At 31.4% G+C, this 26,147-nt stretch overlaps 1 protein-coding gene across 3 annotated transcripts; it reads left to right on the top strand.

The window, feature by feature from the left end:
• The first annotated feature begins 1,031 nt into the window (after positions 1 to 1,031).
• Positions 1,032 to 20,350, top strand: LOC136987770 (polypeptide N-acetylgalactosaminyltransferase 11-like). Of its 3 annotated transcripts, none has more exons than XM_067285535.1 (11): positions 1,032 to 1,162; positions 10,255 to 10,894; positions 10,963 to 11,129; positions 14,135 to 14,262; positions 15,396 to 15,640; positions 15,713 to 15,830; positions 15,896 to 16,048; positions 16,126 to 16,377; positions 16,463 to 16,564; positions 19,249 to 19,380; positions 19,469 to 20,350. In XM_067285535.1, exons 2-11 carry the CDS (start codon positions 10,395 to 10,397, stop codon positions 19,610 to 19,612), a joined length of 1,941 nt encoding a protein of 646 aa, XP_067141636.1. In that variant the 5' UTR covers positions 1,032 to 1,162; positions 10,255 to 10,394; the 3' UTR covers positions 19,613 to 20,350. The 3 variants fall into 3 exon arrangements, with proteins under 3 accessions (XP_067141636.1, XP_067141635.1, XP_067141634.1); XM_067285533.1 differs by lacking the exon at positions 1,032 to 1,162 and adding an exon at positions 1,333 to 1,984; XM_067285534.1 differs by lacking the exons at positions 1,032 to 1,162; positions 14,135 to 14,262 and adding an exon at positions 1,332 to 1,984 and having other exon boundaries at positions 15,412 to 15,640.
• Positions 20,351 to 26,147: the final 5,797 nt, after the last annotated feature.

Genomic DNA, 26,147 nt, shown 5'->3' with positions numbered 1-26,147 from the left:
GCTGTATTCTGGTCACTGTCTCGGGTCTTTTCTCCCACAAGCCGATCGCTGATTGGCTAATCATTTGGATTAGCCAATCAGCGACCGGCTTGTGAGAGAGAGTGACCAGAATACGGCCCCTACAATAAGAACCCCAAAAGACCAGAGGAAAGATTTTAAGGAAGCCCATCGGCTTCCTTATTAATATCCAATAGAAGTTTTTAAATATTTAATATCCAATAGAATTTTAGCATTTAATTCATATCCCACGTAAATGAACTCGCCAACAATGCCAAAGGGATTGTTTGCGCCCAAGATTGGTTAGGCACTTTAAGTGGTTTATGGGGAAGGGGAAAGGGAAAAACTACTAGCCACGTGACTTACGTAAAATTAAATTCAAAGCGTGCGCCGCCCATTGTCGATCGATTAGTTTTCCACCACAAGGGGCATGACAGTCGTAACCTTGCTTTTGCTTCATTAACCTTAGATTAATAGAGAAAATATTCGGCGATATTAAAACGTTTGTGTTCAATTTCGGTAGTGTAACAGGCGGTTATTTAAACGTTTATTATATTGGGATGCGTCTAAAAGGCGTTATTTTTAATTTAAAAATACCATTTAGGTTTTATTAGTGTTGTTCATCTTAAAAATTCGAGTGAGAATGTTAGTCTCGGCGATCTCGGGTCAGAGCGGCAATCAATCATTCGGGGGAATCCGAGATCGAATCTGGACGATTCGCTCCTGGAATGTTTATGGCGATGAATCCAATATATTTCGGGTTCCGTCTCTCACTACTCGGTTGCCGTATTGTGGGCCTAGTGGACCAGGCGTGGGTGGGAAAAAGGTTTTAGTACATTAGGAAAGCCAAAATATACGTCATATGAAATTACTAATTTTTAATTTTAACGATTCTTATTAAAAAGTATTTAAATTCGAATTTTTTAATGTTTAAAAATATTTTCGACACTGGTTTTAAATATAATTTTTGTAAAGGTATAAAAAAAAAAAAAAAAATTGATTTATGAGGGCGCCATCTCTCTCTCAGTTAGAGAAACTAAACGTGGAGTCATGTTCGTCTGAATTTGTTGTTTTTAATATCATTTTTCAACGATATATACTTAGATGCAGGCGATATAACGAAATTATACGCTAGAAGATCGCAGAGATAAGTAAAATAAACAAGGTATAAGAATTTTTCTATATCTAATCAATAGTAATGAATTCTTATCAATTAGATAAAGAGATGAACAGTTAGATTTTATTTATTTATATACCAATGGAAAGATAACGTGTATCATCACCTCTAATTAAAGAAAAACAACTCTCTGCATGATATATATATATATAGCTTATACGTTGTACATAATGCATTTTAAGTATACCTCTCACAATAAATACTTAAATTCATCTGTGACGTCACAGCCTCATGTTGCTATTTTAAGTGTTTTTTTAAGTATCTACATAGCTTTCAGGACAATATTAATAACAGAAATATCACCGTAATCCTCGTATCGGTTCTGATGATTGACGACGAGTCTGTTGTTAGGGAGGATGTTTGAAGTCGTCTGTCCACGCGTACTTTTACATTTGTACTATTCTGAATCGTGTTGTGTTTAACTGGGCCGAGTTGTGGGTGTCTGCCGCGGCGTCTGATCCGTCTTGACCTTATCTCGCCTTATCGGAATAAATGTTCTTAGGAGTTGACGTAATCTGAATTCCCCGAATGAAAACTTAAAATTATCATCGTAAGTGGTTTGTTAAGGAACGTGGCCGCTATGTCTGTCGTTTCGAGTACTTGAGATAGTTTTATAATTGCGAGATTTGCACGGAAATGGGATTTTGTTCGACTTGTTAGCAGAAATTGTTAGTTTGCTCTGAATGAAAAATGTGCTTTTGAATTCTAAAACTTGGCTTTTTCAAATTAAATCTGTGATAGAATTCGGTATGTACGACCATAATCTAAATGTGGAAGTTTCTAAGAAATGTAACGAAGAAAATTACATGGGTAATTGCATTTATTATGTAATTTTTATTATATATCAAAGGAAAAGAAATGTGTGTTTAATTATATTTATTTTTAGAAGTTAATGTAGTTAAACATTCATATAATAGTAATTATAATAAGTGCTTGCTTGTATTCACTTATCTAATTGATTTAACTGTGTATTTTGTCATTACTTCTTTAACTTTATAATAATCAAACTAAGAAGGTCGTTTGCTGTCTAAATTGAAATTCTAATAAATTTAGAAATAATGGAGAGATAAAGCTGCAAGTTTGATTCGAAAATAAGTTTATAAGTATAATTAATTGGCAATGAGCTTTTGAGAATGCTCTCATCAGATAAAGGATGTTTCTGATTAGTATCATATACTAGGATATTGACATTTCCTTATTGTCATTTCTCCATTCTTGCATATATATATATTTTTTTCTCTGCTTAATTTAAAATTTTTGATGTATTTCAAATACTTTATGTAACAAAATTTAATTAATTAAAAAAGTATTTTTTAGTATAAGGAAAGTTAATAAGTTTTGTGCTTAGGTATATTAATTAATATTTTAATGGATTTCTATATTATAGTATTTTAAACTCAAATTCTTTTTTATTTTGAATTTTAATTAAAGATGAATTGACTAAATTCTAGTGTTTGCAAGCCTTGCTGTCTCATTTGAAGGCAAATTCAACGTTAAGCATTATAAATTATTTTAAAAGAGATTCCAAACAACTTTAAAAATTCGACGTGTAATGTTATTGATAACTTAGGAATACAAATTCTTTCGAAAAGCCAAATGATAAGATAGCACGGTTTGAAACTGCTTGGATTTCACATGTTTAGAGCAGCACTTTCCAAACTGGAGAGTGAAGATCGGTTGCAGGTGGACCACGAAGCTGATTCTAAAGTATCTAGAACATTTATTTTCCTAAAAATGTGTTGATAGAATTGCAAGTTTTGTTATAAAAAAATGACTCTTTTTGATACACTTTGTAAGTTTGTGAAACCTACTTTTGATTCTAGAAAGGGTTCGCGGGTCTCGATCGTTCGGAAATTGCTAGTTTAGAGGAATTATTATTATTAATATAAACACTGCTAAAATATCTTAAGCTATTATTACTTTTACTGAAAATGTTAATAAATTATTTTGTAAACAAAAAAGGTAAAATGAATCTATATATTTTTAATAAGTTCGCACAGTAAACCGAATCAAAACTATATGTTATTAAGAACCAGGCTATAGTCCAATAACGAATTCTGCGTTATTGTTTATTTTTTTAATGTTTTATACTTTTTAAAATTAGCTTTGTTCTGTGTTGTCACGTCTTTTTTCCCCTAAAAACAAAAAAGTGCAATCTAATGTTATTTATTAAATAGCTTGTAGCAAGAAAACTCAACAATCTTTTGTTCATAATGTTAAGTTAAAATATTACATTTAAACAGATTTATGTTGAATATTGGTCTGAAGAATATATACTATAAAAGATTAATTTATCCACAATTAACTAATTCACTTCACTTGAAAGGAAAATAGACTATACTTTCTTCAATTAAAGTATTTTAATTTAAAATTCTAACATTTTTAAATACAATCAGATCCCCCTGTAGTGATATTTAGTGAAAAAAACAAAAAATAAACTATTATAGAGAGATTTGGGTTAATGTTACCTATGGTTCCAAGATGGCGGCTCGTCTCTGATTCCAGCAAATAGAAGAAGGGAAACGGTGGGGACGCACGTTCTAATCTAACCTAACCTATTCTAATAAATTACAATTTTGTTGGTAATAATTATGATATTTATTAGAATAGGTTAGGTTAGGTTAGAACGTGCGTCCCCACCGTTTCCTTGCTGGAATCAGATGAGCCGCCATCTTGGAACCATAGGTAACATTAACTGAGATTTGTTTTAGTGAGAGTTTAAAAGAAGTATCTTTTTCCTTATTTAATATTATCGGATTACAAATTGAGTTATTTCTACAAAATTATCAAAACTAGGACAGAATATTACTATTATAAATTGTAAGAAAGGAAATTTGAAAGAATTAAAAGGGTCGGGATATTAATTGGAATGAAGCACTTTTCTGGATTTTTAATCTCATCTTCAGATACACAACATTCTATTGTACAATTTATCGTTCAGATCAATGTTGGATCATTCTGTCGTTCATTCTATCTTTAGATCTTCAGAATAAAACTAAGGAAAGTGCAACAATGTAATCACTATGTACCCAATAATCCAGCAGATAATGAATTGTGAGAACCTACGGGCCAATGTTTTAGGTTAAATAGAAAATATTAAAATTTGTCAAAAAGGAAACATATGTGTTAGTCACAAACAAACTTTATTTCGATTTTGAAGGACGTTTCTGAGAAGATGTTGATTTTGATATCAACTTTACAAGAAAGTTCTTTGTTGCTTCTCTCTTCAGATGGCTTGAATAGCCCCAGATGATTGGTTCTATAAATAGGGTTCACACCAATGTCCAGGGCTGAGCTGGAATTGGAAACACGACTCTCTAGAAAGTTGTGTCTGAATGAAAAGGAGTTTTACCGTGGCCAGCCCTGCCAGATACAGAAGAAAATAAAGGAAAGAAATGAGGTATTGCATTTGACCGTAGCATTGTAAGCTCTCTCTTACTCTCACCAAAAGGTCTCTCTTGCACTTGCCAAAAGGGTCTCTCGCAAGAAAAGGCTCTCTTTTCTTTACTCCCATGAAAGATTCTCCTCCAGTTTTTTCTGTACAATTGAAGTACAAGACGAAGCAAAAAGAAGATTGTTGCTGTAGAAGAGAAACTTAACTAATATATATATATATATATATAGAGGCATTATATAAACCCGTATTGTAAACTCTAACTCTCTCTCTTTTGAACCTGTTTGGGGTATAGATAATTTGATTCCTATTATAGTATGGTATATCCTTTTGTATTATAATCATTTTATATATATTAAAGATTTTTTTTGTTATTTAATCTGATTTTCAACTTGATTCATTTAAATGTTGGTCACTCCATTGATGAACTCTGACCCTTCCTACTCAACATATTTTCTCTTTTATTGTGAGTTAGGATGCGTTCTCTTTCCTATCCTAACTGGTGTCAGGAATCTCGACGTAGACAGAGGTCTTGCGATCTCCTAGTCTTTTAACATTAAATTTTGCCATCCTAGAATTGAGTGAGGGGGCTTCATGACCCCGATCTCACAGAATAGTTCATAAGAACAAATGTTTTCGGTGGTCTTATGTACTGTTCATTCTCTGCTGGATTTTTGTGTATGTAGTGATTGTGTATTTGTGCCATCCAGTTTTATGGTTATTTTTAAAGTAAAACTAAAATAATTCTAAAATACGATTTCTTAAGAATCTCCAGATGTTCTCTAAGAGAACTTTATAGTTAAATGAGTTTAACCTAACAAAGTTTTCTCACAAATTTTATATGAACGTCTTATTTTTGCAAATTACGCTAATTCAAAAGTAAAAGAGGTTTATTACATTACTTTTACCTAGTCGGATCAGGTTTTGACTAATGTAGGGGTTTACTATAATTTTTAATTATGAAACATTTGTCTCAGAAAAACATGCCTAGTAAGCTTGTTAATGTGTTCAAAAAATTGTGGTTCATTTGTATACTTTATACTGTTTTCTGAACTTTAAGAGGATCCTTTAAAAGGATTTAAATTATTAGTACAAAATGTAGAACGAATGCCGAAAAGTTCAAGATGTATTATTTTAAATATTCCAATTTTACTAGATTAATTTATGAATTGTTAAGATTATAAAACAGCTAATTTAAAATCTCAAATTTAACTGTAAATTTCTGCTGTTACATTAATTACGAATCTGTGTAACTGAAATAAGCTGTATCAAACATAGTTCATAGACCTAAAAGTGTGCTACAGAATTTACGAGTACTTGGTACGTGAGAATTTGAATGAGCTGTGTTACTTTATCCCTCTATTTCTTTCCCCTTTATGAGACAGAATGTTCGGTATGGTGAATACTGATTGATATTTTCAACTATGTATTCTAATTGTGAACGTGAGGAGATTGAAATTTCCATGCTTCGAAACCTAAATACTACCAATTAGACATCTTTATTTTATTTGTTTCATTCACTCTATGCATTTGTTTTAATGTGATTGCGCAGTTTAGTAAACTTTATCTCTGCATTACAAACTTTTATTGACTATTGTAATTTTGTTTTACTCAATTTCTGTTTGCGTATTGTCTTAACTCATGCTCAATTTTTTACCATTAAATAAATACCTGATAACTTATATATTTGTTTATATTGCATTTACTTTTTGTGTTTGTTTCTTTTATTTTGAGAATTCTTCGGTGGAACTGGACGAACATAATACTAAGTATAATCTTCATCAATCTTAAAATTCGTCTAACGGTTGTCAAAATTATAACCTTTCTGAAGTTTTTGACCTACTTCGAAGGTCTTCATCAAGAAATTAGAACATAATGGCATGTTCGTCGAATCTTCTAACAGGAAAATTTAATTTTGGATTGAATAAAATTTAAGGTTGAAAATGTCTGTAATCAACTTAATTCTGGATCAAAAATAATGAAATTTTAGATAATTTGTTACTGTTTTCTGGTATCGCCTCTACAATAAACGAAGTCTCTTATAGAAGATATTATTTAACAAAGTATATAAAAAAAGTATATAATTGAAGTATTTTATAATAAGTTTTTATTGCCTATGTATTTTTGGAGCTTTTTCCTCCTAACTGCAAATGTATGGTAATTTATAGTTTGTGAATAATTGCAAAAATGGAACTTTGAATATATATATATATATATTCAATCTTTATTTAAAATATTATATTAAAATTGCAATACGTAGATAGATAAATATTGTGTTGTTTTAAAATTCTACGTAATTGTCATTTGCTAGCGTCATAATGTGATTAAACTACATTTTATATAGATTCTAGTAAGAAAATAACCTATCACTGTGGCAAAAAATATATGCAATGATTGTGGAGAAAGAATTTCATTACAGAAAAATCTCTTTCAATGCCTAACTTTATCTGGACTTTTACAGGCAGTGGAAATAAAGTACTCTTGAAGTACTTAATTTTAATAACTGAGATATTATCAATATTTTATGAATGTTATAGCACAGTTTGTACATTGAGTAGGGAAAGAATATATATTTGGTACTTGAATTTGACGAGTGTGATCCGGTCGCACGGGAGGCAGATAAAGATGTCTTTTATTGAGTGCAAAACTTCAAAACAGTTGGATATTTATTAAAATGACTTTAATAATGAATGAATTAATAAACGAAAAGTCAATTTTTCAATATTTATACAACTTGCCTTTATTTTTAAATTCTAATTTTAAAATTTTTACAAGGTCATAGGAGTGTTATGATTGCTTCATTTACATTAAAGTAGTTTTTGCAATTATAAATAAACACCAGAATGCTTGCTGAGCCTATTGTACTTTAATATTCAAATGCTTTCAGCCTATTTTTTTTATAGGCTGAAAGCATTTGAATAACAATGTCATAACAATACAAGACAGATCTCAATAGAAAATGGAAAAGTGTCATTAAAACTTTGGAGGGCGAGCAGTATCGAAGTAATTTTCATACATGAAGCTTTCCGTGTTAATAGTAATTGAACTTGACTGGCAATGCCGTTAATGTGTAAGAACATAAGATGACAGACCGAGAAAATCGTGTGGCCTCTCCAGTAGTTCATGAAGAAAGAATAGCATAGTGGATAATATGGAGAATCTTCTATGAAACTGTAACCAGTTTCAAATTTAGAATACTGCTGTACTGTACACCTGGGTGTGATTCAAGGAGTTGACTCTTTAATGTATCTTGTGCACCAATGGATGTCAATTTGTTTAACATCTTTACTTGTCAAAATCAGACAACATTGTGCTGGAGAGTGGGTATCATTTAGATTATTTGGGTTAGTACAAATGAAGAATGATGAAGGGCAGATGCTTAAAATGTATATTATCACATAAAAGCACTGCAATTTTATGCAATGTATAATAAGTATTTAACAATAATAAGCATGAGAATCTGAAAATATCCACAAATGATAGAGATACGTAATATTACACTCTTGACTATAGATCTGTTTTCTTGTTTTGATGCAATACTATATTCTATAATCTACTTGTAAAAACACTCATAAAATTTAATAATTAAATAAAAATTTATTGATGTAATTATTTGTTTCTAAACTTTAACTCCCTCTGAAAAAATTTTTCTTTGGACACCTGAGATAACAAGTAAATGATTTTGCAGTTCTTCTCTTGTCTATTAGAGGATGGATTGGTTTCCATAACATAAAGAATATCTCTTCAAATATGAATAGATGTTACTTATAAATTGTTAAGTTCGATATACAATTAAACAAAATTGTAACATGTGTCAGGTGTGTTTATGTTATCGAGCATTGAGTCCACAGAATTGTCACACGTGTCAGGTGTGTTATGTAACCGTAGACTTAAGAATGCGGGGTGAGATTTTCCCGCCCAGAGAGGGAGAAATTGTGCATTCCCTTTGGTGTGTCGAGTCAGTGCTGACCAGAGTATGTAGCTGTTTGGCCGGTAAAGAACCAGTGTTGTGATTATAAAATTAATTGTCGGGTGCCTGAGTGTTGCTCGCTTGTGGAGAAATTAAAGTTCAAATTTTTGTTGTGCTATAAAGAATCTGTGTATTGTTATAGACTGTAAACGGGAACATTTAAAAACATTTTACATAAATATATACAGAAAATAAGCCAAATTATATTAATAATCAAATGATAGAGCTGAATTTAACTAGTGGGCTAGAATTTGGTAATTAATTACATGCATATTATATAATTTGGACTAAAGGTCTGTGAATAAACATTTTTTTCTATTGCTTACTTCAGGTAGCCAAAGTATTAAGATGAAGAAACAATTTTATTCCGAATTGGAACATTCTCAGCTTAAAAATTTAATCGGAAAGTAATTTCGTTTTTTGCATGGGGGGAAAAAACAATTTTCTTATAACATATATGAAAATTGAATATAAATATTTTATTGAATTATATATTGACCATTTTGGTCAAATACCTGTTGTCATCTTTCTGGTAGTAGCATGATTCCACATTCATAAAAGTTTTGATCTTTGCTTACAAAAAACTGATCCAAGTGATTTTTGACATCCTAATTTGAAGTAAATGTTTTACTGTTTAAAAAATTTTGTAAAGACCAGAACAAGTAATAATCCGAGGGTTCGAGATCTGGCAAATATCGCGGGTGTGGTAGTACTGTACATCCCATCCAAGCTATAACAGTTTCTGATGAGTTACCAAACTTATGTGAAATTTGGCATTATCATGGTAAAACACTACATCTTTTTTGCTGATCAATTCTGGCCTTTTCCGTTTGATGATATTACTCAATTTGTTTACTCGATGGCAGTACACTTTCAAATCAACTGTTAAATTGTCTGGTAAAAGCTCAAAAAAAAAGAAAATTTCCATAAAATCCCACCAAAGAGAGCATCTCTCTTTAAGAACATATGGAACCCATATATGAAGCTTTGAAACAAAACCAATTTCGTACATGTATAGTACCAGTTTTTTTTCTTGCTTGAACAGCATTTTGATTTTTTGGTAATAAAAAAGCAAAATATGCCGAAAATGATGCTTTCGATTTTCCATATTTGATGGGACATTGAAAAAAAATCAATTGTACAGAATCAAACAAAATTCTTTACAAATAAGCCTTAAAACTTCAGCTGTCAAAATATTTAATGAAAATGTGGTTTAAAATGAAATTGGTTGGTAAAAATACAACTAATCCCTCTAGTAATAAAAAAATGAAATTACTTTCCGAACAACCCGATAGATATGGTGCCGAGTATTTGCATTGATATTAGTAATTTAATATTGACTAAAGGTCCAACTAATAATTAGAGAAATTAATAAATTTAGACTATTCTAGAAGAAAAGATTGATCCTGAACAGGACTTGAATCCACAATTCCTGCTTATCCCGTACAGTTGTGTTGTTAATTAGGCTACCCGAATCTCTGATCTTTGCTTCTGGACCAATTGATTTATGAGTTATAATTATACAGGGCAATTAATTTCTCTTATTATTAAATTGAATATAAGATAGTGGCATAATCATCTACCTAGTCTAAATTACATATCATTATGTAATTAATTAATCAAATTGAGTTAATCTAGCTCTATTGTTCTATTTATATAGTTTATAAAGACAATTGTATACCAGATAAATTAATTAGTCTATTTTTTATATTTCAGGAAACAGTTTTTGTATCAAGAAAACTGCTGGAGAGAAAAATGACTGCAAAGTAAAATGTAATAACAAATCAGTATTTAAATGTTTCTCAACTCAGGGTAGCATTTTTTGTTTTGTGCTCAATTTTTTCAAAATATTTATTATGCCTTGGTCTATGCGATATAAATCCTTCTTCCTTGGGATTGTCGTCACTTCCATTACGTGGTCTGTGATTCTCTATCTGTATTTCAATCTGCTGAGTAACTCTAATCATTATTATACCTCTCCCGAAAAAACTGTGCGCTGGAAACTCAGGCCGAGACTGAATGCCGCTCGTCAAGCTAATGATGAAATACCTTACAAAACCGTAGCCGGAAAGAAACTTGTAGACAATCTGCTGCATCGCTTCCCACCTAAAGAAATTAATCTTATTAATAGTAATGAAGTTGAGGATAATAAGCAGCTTGAACAATACGGTATCAGCAATAATGATGTGATGAAGCATTTATTTTTCAATGATAGTGACTTAGAAAGGTTTGGAGAAATAAAAAATCCAATTGATCAGAAAGTTAAAGATGAAGGTTACAAACGTCATGCTTTCAATCTTCTAATTAGTAATCGACTTGGCTATCACAGGCACTTGCCCGATACTAGGAATTCTTTGTGAGTATATTTAAAGCTTAAAAAACTAAAAGTTTTCTTGTATTTATTAATATAAAATATGTTGACAGGTGTAAAAGTCAAGTTTATTCTAAAGATCTACCGAAAGCTAGTATTGTGATCTGCTTTTATAACGAAGCGTGGTCTACGTTATTACGAACCGTTTACTCCGTGTTTGATCATACTCCGTCATATCTCATACACGAAATCATATTAGTGGATGATTACAGTGATAATGGTAATGGATATTTACAAATATATATATATTTTTTTGAATATTTTAACATGTATATATTAATACTTAAGTTTTACAAAAATATCCTACATAATACCAAAACTTTGCTTACATAATTTGTAATCACTTTTGATTATTTGTGATGTGTATAATATAAATCAAATTATGATTATCAAATGTAAATCTAAATTTCCAAATCTCTTTTGGATCACACTGTATTTAATCTAATTTTAATTAATTAAGATCAAAATCTTGAAAGTATATGATAAGAATTTATTGCCATCCTGATCATTCTATACAGAATATGGATGTCCCTAGTTAGGTTGACCATCCATTCCCAATTTCCAGGGACAGTCCCTGTTTTTGATCCTCTGTCAACAGCAAAGTAGTGTCCCCAGTTTTTTCCCCGGAATGGAGTCTTGTCCCCGTTTGTCTCCTTTGTGGTTACTGTAATATTGTCATCGTCATAATTTTTCTGCCAGAGGATGTGTTCAATGTCTTTGGTGTTTCCAGGTATTTTTTTAATGAAGTAACCAATTTATTGAGGAAATGGCAAAAAAAGGAGTCAAATTTTAAAACAAAACATGAGCAACTATTTATTGTGACATTGTCACAATGCTGGGCTGCAACTTATTGTCAGTGTTCTTAATTTTTTAGTAGTGTCTTACCCCTGTACATCATACTTTTCCTGTTAGCAATAGAGTCATACCAGTCATCTATCTAACTCCTTTTCAAGGGGAAATTTTCAATTTAAATAAAAAGTTTATAACTAGTTAATCGGGGCCTCCTGCTCATAAGCTTTTCATATCTGGTCTTAACTTTCATCTATCTAACTCTGTTTTCGAGATTAAGAAAGGACAGACAATAGATGGATGACAGTGGGAATTTATAGGTCTAACAATTTTTTCAAATTGTGGCCCGACAAAAATAGCTACAATGCACCAAAAGTAAATAGCTATAAACTTTATTGGAGGAGAGCTATTTGATTGAAGCAAAGGGGCTCCATCAAAATTAAAATTTTTAGGTCTCATGTACAGCAGGGGTGGCCAACTTTTGTATACATAAGATCTACTTTTTATCTTAAAAATGCGTTGCGATCGACTTGTCATAGGCATAGTGTAAGTGGAAGGGGAGGTGTGAAATACATACTATGTTTATACACTGTGTGTCAGTACGTGGTGCACTGCTTATGAGTCGAGTCATAACTGCATGCATACTGTTGTGTTCGGTTACAAATATAATACATTAAGTCAAGACATCGCAAGCGATCGATCAAAATTGGCTTGGCGATCGACTTGTTGGCCACCCCTGATGTACAGTACCCATTTGACAGTACTTATACATGTAGACTGCTACTGTGTACCCTAAAAAAATGACTATTGACATGTGTCCCTCCATTTGTTGAAAAAAATCTGGTCACCCTATCCTAGTTAGTATGGTTGTGTAGAAAGTCTAAATTTTTCACTTCTAGACATATTAATGTGTGTCTAGAAATGAAGAACCATCAGGAATTCTACTAGAATAGCTATATATTTGTATCTACTCTAGATTAATTTTTTCTAGAATTTTATTTAATTAAATAGACAATAATCGAAAATTTATTTTCAATTTCTTTAATTAAAGTCAAAATTGATTACTAATAATTTATGTTTGCTACGATGGTGGCATCACTATACATCGTAAACCAAATTTTGATGTTTAAATTACCATATATCTCTGCAGATAAGACGATAGTTGAATCATAAAAAAAGACTCCCAAAATTTGGGGTCATCTTATAGGACAGATACAAAAAAAATTAGATTGAAATTTATATAAATTAAAACCATTATAAAAAACGGACAAACCATAATTATTTACTAGTAGAGAGTAGGGTATGTGCACAAAATAGAATAGCCCGTACGATGTTTTTGTGAATAGTCAAGGTCATTACCCAAATGCCGAATCAGTGCGAATGTTTGCAACAATCGCAAGGCAGTGCAAGAAAATAAAATTTGTTCATTCGAAAAATTACAAATAGGAATTAATACCGTATATGCTATACAGTATTATTATTCAGATGAAGACTGCTGATCTAAACTAAATTCATAGGCCGTTGATAGTTTGGGGGTCGTCTTATAGAACAGATATATGCTAAAACTATAAAACTTCGACGAAAATTTATATTTCATCTTATCTGAAGGTCGTCTTATCCTCCGAGATATACGGTAATTAAAATTAGCATTCTTATTGCCTGAAGTAATTTGACAGTTTAAATTTATCTTCATTCTTGATAGTAATTTTGTTAATCCTATTATAAAAATGAATAACAGCAATAGTTTCTAAGAAGTTAAAACCTGTATTCTCCAACAAAGTAATTTATTGCTAAAACAAGTTCAATTTTTTTCAATCATAAGTGATTTTCATCAGGTTTGTATATTGAATGATAAATTCAAAAAAGTATTCTAATTGCTGCCTGTGCATTTGTGACATAAGTTTATAAAATTTTAAACAATTAAACATACATACAAAATAAGATAAGTTATATAAACATAATGAATAATCAAAGAATACATCTCTACATATTGGTGTACATCAATATGATGTAAGGAAAACAATCTATGTTACAGCTTTCAAAATTCTAGCAATACAGCAAGAATGACAATGTTATACCACGAAGCTAAGGTCATTAAGAAAATTAGTCATTCCTATCTGACTAAACATGTGGAAGTTTTAGGAATATTTAAGCAAGATCAGAAAACAAACTGTACTAACATGAGAGAGGCATATTCTATGTGGAAGGCATTAAACTAATCTTTTATTTATTAGTTATAACACGTTTAAATATTTGTACAAAATTGAGTTAACTTGTGATTGATTATATTTATTTATTACTATATTTTTAAATGGATGATAGAGAGCTGGATGATATTCCTATCACCAGAGATTATTTTTGAAACCAAATGCTTGGTATTATGCAGGATTTGTATTGATGATAGTTTTTTTTTTTTTTTGCTGAAAATGTGTATAGGTGAACTAAAGAATTTGACATCGTTCATTAAAAATAACTCATTGACTAAAGTTAGAGTACTGCGCACTCCAGAGAGAGCTGGATTGATTCGTGCTCGCATGTTTGGAGCTCGTCATGCCACTGGAGAGGTAATTCAGTATTGATGATTTAAAATTTTTAGCATAATAATTTCAAAAGGAAAATAACTTTTAAAACTTATTGTTTCTAATATAACAGTGATTATTAATAAAGATGTATAAGGACATATGATGCCTAATTTGTCAGGTAACCAAATCCAGGAAGAGTCTGTGGGTATAGACCACATTTGTGAGTGCTGATGGATTTACACTCGAAACACCTTTCAAATTTTTGTATTTATTGTTACAAAAGAATTGTTGCTTACATTGTTAAGTTAATTCTTCAGTATTTGTCCCACAAAGATGTTCTTTGTGATCTAGAGCAATAGTCCATAACTCCTTTATGAGTTCCTACAATGCCGGGCCCAGGGCGGAGTCGTTGACAAGATAGATGTAAGGGGTCAGTTAGTTCTTGAAGCATTGACAATACACGGTTTAAAAAGAGCAGTTTTTGAGGTGAAAGGTTGGAGAAGTCTGGTTTTCTTGAAGAATTGCCAGAGAAGAACAGTTGGAGAAGAGTGCTATGAACTTGAGATGTGGGTTTATATAAATTTTAACCACAGACCAAACAATTTAATTGGTCCCTAATCCTGCTTATTCCTCCCCGATTGGTCCCGTTCTTTGTTTCCAGGTAGAATGGGACTCAGTCGGTGCATGGGAAAGGTCAAATCTCAATATTAACCTTACACTGCATTTTGATCTTGGATGACAGGATGTTTAAACAAACCTTGGAACTTTTGCTTGTATTTCTATAAGTTTTGTTTTTTCACTTGTGAAGAATTTTTTCATAAGAAGTCTTGCAATAACTATTTATTTATTGATCAAAATTCATCATAATTTTATTCTATTTACAAGCATCCAAGCCAAAATTCGTCTTCTCAGTTCGACATGTGAACTCAGTTCGTCTGACACTTACATCTATTATTTTTTTCCTTTGCATTGTGCTTATCTAACAAAATTCCTTTCCAAAGTGGAAAGCTTCTAAATAAAATTTAGTGAGGGATTCGGATCTCATCTGGGCAAAGACTTTAGTAGTATGAAATTGATTGAGTTTAAAAATGAAAATAAGTTGTATTTATTTGCTTATAGATTTGGAAATGTAACAAATCTTTGAGCTTCTGTTCTATTGAATACTTGTATTTCAGACTTTGTTATTCCTAGACAGTCATTGTGAAGTGAATGTCGGCTGGATTGAACCTCTTCTGGAACGTATTAAAACAAATAGAACTACAGTTGTCTGCCCTGTTATTGACATCATTAATGCAGATACTTTTCAATATAGTGGTTCTCCAATTGTTCGTGGTGGCTTTAATTGGGGTCTTCATTTTAAATGGGACTCGGTACCTTCGAGTCTGCTTAAAATGGATATAGATTTCATTAAACCTATCAAGTAAGCAATCGTTTTAAATTCTCAAGCATTGTAAAATTTTAAATTAATTATAGAATTTAACGATATGCTTAGATCGCCTACAATGGCAGGAGGATTGTTTGCTATAGATAGGAAATATTTCCACAATTTAGGAGAATATGACGAAGGAATGGACATTTGGGGAGGTGAAAATCTCGAAATTTCCTTTAGGGTAAGTAAGTTATTTATTATCTTATTTTATTTAAGCAGAAAATTTTAGTTTTTATTTATATTTAGATTTGGATGTGTGGTGGAAGATTAGAAATTGTTCCTTGTTCGCGCGTTGGACATGTCTTCCGTAGAAGAAGGCCTTACGGTTCTCCTACCGGTGAAGACACCATGATGCGTAACTCATTACGTGTTGCTCACGTTTGGATGGATGAGTATAAAGTAAACCTAAGCTTTAACTGATGTTAAAAAAAGTTAAAGTCATATGTTTTAATATAAAATAAAAATTTTAAAACTAGAAATATTACTTTCAAACAAGACCAGATGCAATGAATAGAGAATACGGAGATATTTCTGAAAGGATAAAGCTTCGGAAAAAATTAAATTGTAAAAATTTCGATTGGTATATGAAAAATATTTATCCCGATTTACCACCTCCTTTACCAAAATCAGAGAAGTCTAAATTAAAGAAGTGGGAACTTTCAAAACAAAATAAACAAGTTCAAGCATCTTATAGGAGAATTATGCCTAAAGTTAAGGCCGTGTATCAGGTAAATTAATATCAGCTTATTAGAAATCAAACTCTTCAATATGTGTTTTAAATACTTAAAGTGTAAAATAATTTTAAAATTTTAGATTCAGTTGCAGAATACTGATTTATGTGTAGAATCGGAAGATTATGTCACAACAAAAGGATCTCTTTTAATTCTTCAGAAATGTTTGCAAATAAAGAGACAGGTAATTTTAATTATTTATTTATTAATATATCTAAGACAATCTTTTGAATAAAAATCCTGATACAAAAAGAATAATAAATCATTAATATTACACGATCAGATAAAATATAAAAATAATTTAAAGAAAGAATATTTGAAAAATTAAAAACAAAACAAATAATCTAAAATTTCACTAGTAGTAATGATTTAAAACATCTATTGTAGAAACTGCCTATTGAATTAATAAGATGATGATAACTCATCATGGAAAAATTTAAAGATTTCCATCTCTTCACGTGCCTTTTCCTTTATCATATTCCTATAATTATGGAAATATTTCCTGTCCATAGCAAACAAATTATGCCACTGTAGATAATTTCTTCTTCAGCAGATTAATATAGAGATAGACAGTAAAACATACAATAAAGTAATAAAAATATGTCCAATAGTTTTACAATGAAATGGAAAATTCAACAAGCATATAGAAATACACCTACAAGACTGTCTTCTACTTCTAGTGGTGTTAAATTCATCTTTTGATGGAGTTCTTGTACATATCCCCAGCTTTTTGCCAACTAAATCAGAGACAGGTATCCCTTGTACAGCATGGCATTTCTACAACACAGTTTCGCTTTAACAGTTTGAAAATAGGGAAAATCTCCCATACAACACGGGTTTACTCTAACAATGTTGAAGAATTTAGGAAATACTTTGTACAAAATTTACAATTTTTAAATGCAAACTCCATTATTCAATAATTTTTTATTTCCAAGTAAACATGTATGTTGTCTGAAATTTGCCCATGGATTTTAGAATATTAAAATTGTCAATTTGTTTTATACCTTTTGTCAAGTTTACTTTAATGAAAACTGATAGTGCAATGTTTTTCTTTCTTGCCCTAGCTTTCCTATCAACTAGGTGTTGTCGTCATTGCTTTCAGACTTTAGCCTTTAAGACTATCACTGTGATTTGCTTTTATAGATTAATCTTCATATTTAGAAAAGTTTATGTAAACTTTTTCATCTGAAGGTAAGTAATCATTCATAAAAATGACAAATGAAATACAGCAGTATCTCAGTACTTAAACTATTGAACAGTATGGTATTCAAACATAAGTTCTGGAAAATAAATCACTTAGTATGCAACTGAACAAAAGCAACCTACTAGAACATATCTTTAATTAATAATTTTGTCATCCATAAAAATATTTTATGATATAAATTAAAACAAATGAAGATGTTGCTGATATTTCTGATCAAGATCAATCAACAAGAAAGCTCAGATGATGATAGTTTGTAAAAAGAAAATGTCCTTGTTTAACTAAAATTAATATTAACATGTAACATGGTACTTTTATATGTGATTGTTAGTTAATTATTGATTGTGATACTAAGAGAAATATGTTTATTAAAACATATTTCTCTTAGTATCCGAGAAGAATAGTATATCTATGTTAACTTTTCGAACCTAACCCTATGTTTTGCATCAGTCCTTTGTTTTGTGTAGCACAGATTTAAATAACACTGCACTTTTTCAGAATGTAACTACTGTGTTACACGATGAATACCTACACAATTTAACTCTAAAGGCACAGTTAGTTCAATAATGATAAACACAGCTTGCTTACTTTTCCAGCAGACAGTTATATGCATTACAAACGTTTGGCTTTTTGAAAAGCCTGCTTCACGTTGTTCTCTTGTATGAACTTCATTGAAGTTTTAAGTCTTTCGAAATTTTAAAAATTTTATTTAGGAATACTTTGAAAATTTTTATATGTAGTGATATTTTTAACAGGAAAGTATAATACACATCCAGACTTTTATCCAGAAACATAAATGAGAAAATCAAGTTGTTATTTGTAACACATACAACTCTGCTGTAGAAGTAAGCAATCATTATAGTTACATTTTTACAGTTTGGATAAATCAGTTTCATAGTAAATACTTCTTGAAGGTGGTAACATAAATGGAGGAGTTCTTCATCAGATTTACTCTTCAAAGATGTAAAATTATAAAGGAAACTAAACTTTGCTTCATACTTTTCTAACTCTGCAAACCTTGTATTAGTACTTTGCCAATGATCACCATATAAAAGTATTCTGTTACTAAAATATCTTCTGCATTGGAAGTTATATGGTTAATATTTCATACTTAACAAAAGTAGTTTTCTTCCTCTGGCAAACTTGCTCAAACTTTTTTAGAATCTCAAGCTCATCAGTTATTTTATTTGCTGTGATCTTTGCAAATACCGGTCTATTTTCTGTACTCTGCTAGCAAAGAGTGTGTGCGCGTGTGTTTGGAATGACTGATTATTAATAGAGTACAAAGTGATGTCCATTGTTTGCCATAGCTTGCTTTTTAAGTTGATCCTTACTAACAAATTATACCACACAATAATTGAAATCATAAACTTCTATGACAATATTTCATTATGTAATGAGACAAACTCGTACAATTTTGGAATAGTTGCTTGTGTTTGAAAGTTCTTTGAGACACACTGCAACTTCTTTAAACTTTTTCTCTTGGTACATTCACTTTTGAAAACTTTGTAGGTGTATTTCTAGCATACATCATATATCAATAACATATTATATTAAAGTTTTAAGGCTATTATAATATAGAAAAATAAGAAAAAGAAATTGGAATAATAGATATATTTTTCTATTATTGAAATTTACAATAAAAGTTTCTTGTCTTCCTAAAATAGCTGTGGTATGAAACAAAGAAACGTGATCTGAGGCTAGCAGAATTATTGTGTCTTGATGCAAGAGAAAAATATCCTCGTCTGGCAAAATGTCATGAAACGGGAGGATCACAAGAGTGGAAGCTTTCGAATAAAGTAAGAGATTTATCGTATATTTAAAAATTTTATATTAACATCATTCTTTCAAATATTAACTATGTGTATGTAACTTATGTTTTATCAGGAGGATATATTAATTTACAATGCAGCAGCTGGACTGTGCCTGGGTGTTAATTTACCCGTATCTGGTCAGCACATTACCATGGAGATGTGTAATTCGAAACAGGCGAGGAAATGGAATTTAATTATGAAAGACGTTGAAAAGTAAAATAAAATGTATTATTTTGTTAAATTTTTTTAAAAATATATTTTGCTACATGAATATTTGAAAGAAAGCATACTACAGTGTTAAATTGTAAGGGAATGTGATCATTGTTTATTTAATTGAAATGAAAAGTTTTTTTATATTATTAAACAGTCGTGCAGTGATTTCAATGTAGACAATTAACCAAATCCAGTATTATGTGTAATCTGCCTTAAGCAATAACTTAAAAACTGCATTATCACATAAATCTTCCATTATTATGGTATAATCGAGCTATATATACATATAAATTTATTGAAAATTCTTTTAAAAAAGTTGTACATAAGATATATTAACTCATGCAATTCTGTTCTGACGTACAATACCGTTATAGGCTTAGATGATCTATATTTAGCCTTTCAACACTTCCATCAGTGCTCTGCAGTTTACACCAATAAATATTAAACCGTTCTTCATAAAGAGAATTTGTTGAATAATTTACAAGAAGAGATGAATAACTGACTATTGCGCTTCAGTTCTGTTACGAGGCTGGGAGCGTCAATACGTAACGAGGATCTCTTGTTCTTTTATCGAAATCTCTCATCAGAATTTCATGTAAATTTGTAATTGAGTGTAAAATATCGTTATTACTGTATTGCTTTTTATATGTTAAATTATTCATTTTTTGTTATATGAAAGTCAAATATGTAGATTTGAACTTTACAAGGACTGACTTTTGTTAATAAATGTAGAAAAAGCTAATTATTTTTCTATCATTGAATTAAAACATTGCTTTGTAATATATAGATGCATGTAAAAGAACTTTATACAATTGCAAAAGATCTAGACAAAGCTTTGAAAGGATCTGGACTTTTTTCATGTTTTGGGTGTTCCGATCAACTTCATGCATGTTACCGATTGATAGAATTGACCATTTAGCCTATATAGAAACTATTAAATTGCCAATAAATCCAATTCTTTAATAATTATAAATTACTGTACTAAGATTTAGAATAATTACAAGATTTTTAAAGTTAGAAATGTGCTGTATACCTGGTATAATGTAGTGTGATACATTATGAAATTGTTTATGTGGTCAAGAGAAAGTTGGATGGCCAAGTTGGTGAGATGTTGGCCTACTGATCAAGGGGATTCGAGAACAATCTTGATTGGCCGAACAATCCTGGAAATTTTTTGGGTTGGTCTTATCCAGTTATTTTGGGTCCTCTTCCTTGCCATTTGGCTGACACATGAGTGACAAGGTCTGACGTATCCGGACAGACCACTACCTGAAAAATTCCTGGGCTATTTTGACGCATCCAGATTTGATCCTTGGTCTCCCAGAGTGGTAGGCTGTCACTCGACTGCGTGGCCATCTGGCTTAGGCTATCCGAAAGTATTGACGGGGTAGTGAGTCAATATTTTGGGGTAGCCAAATATATAGCTTAGTATCGATTGCAGGATCTAAGTAATACTCATACAAACTTTAGTCCAGATTGTTTTAAGAATAAAGATTTGTATAAACAACAATCCAACACTAATTGATTTATATATATATAGATTTATCGTGTAATTTAAGATGTGTTCCTAATTGGAAACAAATATGGCAGAAAGTTTGAAAGGAAGAATTTCCAAACAGGAATTTTAAATGATGATGCCTTCATGCATTCATCTATTTTATTTGAAGTGTCTTTAAACACTCAAAATTCATGTTTTCTATGTGAAAAGTAGATGACTGACCATGTTTATATATCTTTCATGACCAAGTTAAATATCTTTTATAGCTTAATTGCACCTAAGTTTATACACTTCATATTTAAGTAGATCTACGTTAATATATATTGCATTATGTAATTGATTCATCTTTTCTAAGTTTAATTAAATCCATATACATGTTTACAGTATACAAGGGCAATTTTATTTGCAACAGCAACATTGTTGTAACATTAATTCTAGAATAAAACAAAGGCACGATGGTCACAGTCTCCATTTTTGTAGGCAACCCATTACGAAACCTCTGGAATGCGATCAAACAATGTCAATAGCACCATTTTATCCAGTATCTGAAGATGCCACCCTAAGGCAGAAAGGTTGCTGCTCACCTCTTTGAAGTTCTAGAATAGTGGTTCTCTAACTTTTTTGGGATTTTTTGCGCGACGGTCTCTACAATTTTTTAGATTGCTCGCAAACCCTTTAAAATTAACTACAATTAATATAGGCTATTGTTATCAAAACAGTTTTTGACAAACAATTATTCAGAAAATGGCAAATCTTAGTCATCAAATGTACATTCAATGGGATGGGTGCATCTACTTTGCCTGAAGTTATCCCTTCACAGTCTCCTTGAAACCACTTTGTGGACCCCAGTTTGAGAACTACTGTTCTAGAAAGTTTTTCTTTCAGTTTTCATAAAAGAACATGGACTCATATCAGGTGAGTATGTCGCACCTACCAAACTCATGACAATGCAACTTATGGATGATCTGCTAAGGAGTGCCTCCTGGTAGGACTTATGAGAGAAACTTGTCCCCTATAAAGGTGTGACACGTGAAAGAAACTCAGAAAACCATGTGCCTAGCCCATTGGTGAGGCACAAATCTGCAATTAATTACCAATGTTTAATGGCTTTATCCCCCTTGCCACTGGGTCTGTGACAAAGATTGGCTGTGTGCATTGTCGCGCAAGACAAGTGGATATAATTTCAGCAAGTGTTGGCTTTTGTGATGAATTACTGGACGAAGATGATGATCAGGAAAATGGTGTAATATTAACATTAACAGTCTGTCTCGGTGGTACACAATCAGAATGTATGTGTGGCAGCTGTGCGATATGTTCCGATTTTTTTAGGATTTCACCAATTTGGAACACTATCCTGATTGCAAAAATGTTCCCGAATTGTTCTAATTTGCTCATTTTTACTGAAAAATATTTAAATTTGTATTTTAAAATGTCTAATAAGAATTGCAGGTGATAGGTGTGCATGCACGCATCAACTGTCCTCACATTCTGATATGCACGTGTTGCGTTCTGTAGTCCTGTGCAGTAGCTTCAAAACCATGGATGATTTCATGCAATCATTGATGAATCAATCAATTATTTAGACTTTTAAGGCTCCAGATGAATTCAAGCTGTTTTCTTTTTCTGTACATTGTTTAGGGCAAGATGCATCCGCCTTGCAGCAATTCTGCACTTTGTCAAGATGTGGTAAACACTGGATGCCGAATGCCTACTTCAGCATTTTCCAATAACCTCAAAATAGCTTCCACGTGTTGCAGTGATTGGATGGCCGTCATCACTCATAACCTTTGTATTGTGACGCTGCCACGAATTTTGTTCACGTGCAACTTGAATTTTGACAAAACGTTGTTCTTAGCAAGTAAATGTTGCTGAGGGTGACAAAATAAGTGCAGATGTTTGACGTTCTCCTGTGTACTAACATATACAGGAAGAGTCAAAAAATATTTGGCAGGCTTTTTCCAGTTCCAAAATGTCTGCATAGTTAATATAAAATTGGAACTATACAGGGTGAGTTTTTTTATCTTGAGACCATGAATTACCTTAATTAGATCTCATTTTTTCGGAAAAAGGTTTAGACAAAAGTAGGGTTTTGAAGAGGCAATCAATTGGTGACCTTGACCTTCAAAGCCATATGTATTTTCATTTAAAAAAAAAGACTTGAAGGTCAAGTCTTTTTTAAATGGGAATACATATTTTTGGCCCTGGCAATGGAAAGGGCAGGAAATTTCACAATTGGATATACCTTTGACCTTAAGGTCTAGGTCAATGGTCAAGTTATTTTAAGGTTAAAAGCTTTTTCCAACAGAAAACCATACTTTTTATTACTAGAGTAGACAGGGAGGTAAAATTTACAATTTTTACACTCTTATTACTTTGACCTTTAAAAGCATTCACTACTATTAGCACTACCCAGTAGTAATGATGTTGACATAGTAGTTTTCTGCTCTTTTGAGGTGCTTGTTTTCACTGAGTTCCCTTGTCTCTCACTATCAGGATACTTGTTATCAGAGAGTCACTTTACTTCTCACCATTGCTTGAGATATTGGTTTCGGGGAAAAGTTTTATAACAAATGTTCAAAATGGTGCCCTTCCACTTTGATGCATTTGTTGATCCATGCTTCAAATTATCGTAAATTAGGGGTGGCGAACCTATGGCACGCATGCCCAAAGTGGCACGTCGGAGAAATCATCTGGCACATAATGTATCATATGATTTCTGTCTTTTTCAATCATCCTTTTTGTTTATCACCTGACCATCCTTTTTTCAATCAGATTTTTTACATTTATTCGAATTAAAGCCTATTTTTTTAATTTCTTTAAATATCATTATTCAAAGGCTAAGACTTTGGCACGTGTTAACATCTTTAAAGCTAAGTATGCTTACAATATGGCACGCGGACTCAAAAAGGTTTGCCATCCCTGTCGTAAACAACTGAGAACTTCAGGTTTCAGTTGGGCACAAGCATCTCTGATATGCTGTGTCATATTCTCAGCAGTTATTGGCACTTTTTCACAAACTTTACTCTTAGTGAAACCTCACAAACAGATCTGATGACGTAAGATCTGAGGACCTGGCTGGCTCAACACTTCAATAATGCATATTATGCTATCAACTGTACCATGGTTAGTAAAAGTGAACTCATCAGAAAACAATACCATATGAAAGAAAATTGGATTTTCTTGTATTTGCTGAAGCGCTCATTGACAACATGTCACTCGATTCTGGAAATCATTGCCATGAAGTTCTTGATGCAAGAACATATGAAAAGGGTGAAATTTATTGCATTTTAGTATCCTGCATATGCTAGTTTGAGAAATTCCAGAATCGTGACTAATTTTTTGGGCACATACATGAGAATCAACAGCCACTTGTAATTTCATTATTTGCTCCAGTAACTGTATGTCTGTGATTCTTTCTGCTTGTTTGTACACTTCCTATAGTGAATTGTTGGATAACGTGATAAAAAAGATGCACGTGATCGTTCTCTATCTGGAAAATGTTCAGTGTACAGAGCAACAGCATTATCAACTTTCCTTGAGCATTCTCCATAAGTAAGAATCATTTCAATTTTCTCTTCTACTGATACGGCGTCTATTGTTAAAGTAATAGTTATAAGGCAATAAGGTATCACAAGCAAATACGAAGACAATTGAAAGAAAGAAAAAGCATGGCTAGTAACTCTGTAATTGTAGATTTATGCAACAATAACATGTATCCATTTACGTTTGAAGACATACACAAGAAAAAATGAACCATTATGGCCAAAGCAATTCGGATTTGAGTTTCCCCATTAATCAAGATTACCAGAAACTCATTTATGCGTAAGAATTAAACTTTAACCAACTTCAATCATTTTAATTATTTAACACTATTCTAACACATCCTCATTAATGGCCATTAGCGATCTTATTAATACAAATACAATTTAGGACTGCCCTTCAACAGATGCTGAATATCATTGACGTTTTAAGGTGATGATTAATGGTAATGAGTGGTTATCTCATTTAAGAGCCAGTCACTGACAGTCATGCATGAGAATAACCTTGAAATGACCTTCAGAAGTCATATTCGGGGTACTCAAGGTCTTGACTGATTGTGAAATTTCTCATTCTTTCCATTTCCAGCATCAAAAATATGTATTATCATTAAAAAGAAGATTTGACCTTTAAATTATTTTTAAGGTCAAGATCAAGGTCAAATCCAAGGTCACCAATTGATTGCCCTTCGAAACCCTACAACTTTTGTCTAAACCTTTTTCCTGAAATAATGAGATTCAATTAAGGTATTTCATTGTCTCAAGATAAAAATACTCACTCTGTCATACATTGCAAAAACATTTATTGTTTAACAAAATTAATTTCCATAAATGTAAATTAGTATTTTACATGATAATGCAACTAATTATCCATGACCAAAGCAGTAACATTTCATCTCTTGCATACCACACCTTTAGTTCTTACCAATTCGAGCAACGCAGATAAGATCGAATATAAACTACTAATCACCTGAAATTAAACATATAAAAAAAAAATATAAAGAAATTATTTTTTACTTATATACAAATTTAACCAATCGCTGTTAGGAAACCATAACATGACCTATCATATTTGAGAGATTTTTAAACAGTTTATCTCTCATATTTACAAGAGTATTACCAATAATCAACATAATTTTTTAAAAAATTCTATCATTTTAATTATTTTTTAATCTTTCTCTACTGATTTAATATACAAATTTTGATAAAATATGAAAAATTCGGGCTTTGTTTCAAGAGGCCATTCGATCTCGAAATTGTTCGAAGTCCGAATCAATTTTTTTTCATTAGAAACAATGGATTAATGTAGAAGCGTTGTTCGAAATCCGAATCGAATTTAGCGTTCGAATTATGCAACGTTCGAAGTACAAAATGCCATTGTATTCTGTAAAAGCATAATATTTTACAACCGACTTTTTGCATAAAATTTCTTTTTATGACAAAAAATCCAACAGAAATTTCAATTGGTTTTTCACTGAATCTCTTCATGAAATTCAGCATCTTTC

Source organism: Centruroides vittatus, unplaced genomic scaffold (assembly GCF_030686945.1).
Source record: "Centruroides vittatus isolate TY-2023 unplaced genomic scaffold, ASM3068694v2 scaffold_2707, whole genome shotgun sequence".
In the NCBI taxonomy this organism is placed as follows: domain Eukaryota; kingdom Metazoa; phylum Arthropoda; class Arachnida; order Scorpiones; family Buthidae; genus Centruroides; species Centruroides vittatus.
Note: the sequence above shows the minus strand (reverse complement) of the source record. Positions and strands in the feature narration are given on the sequence as shown.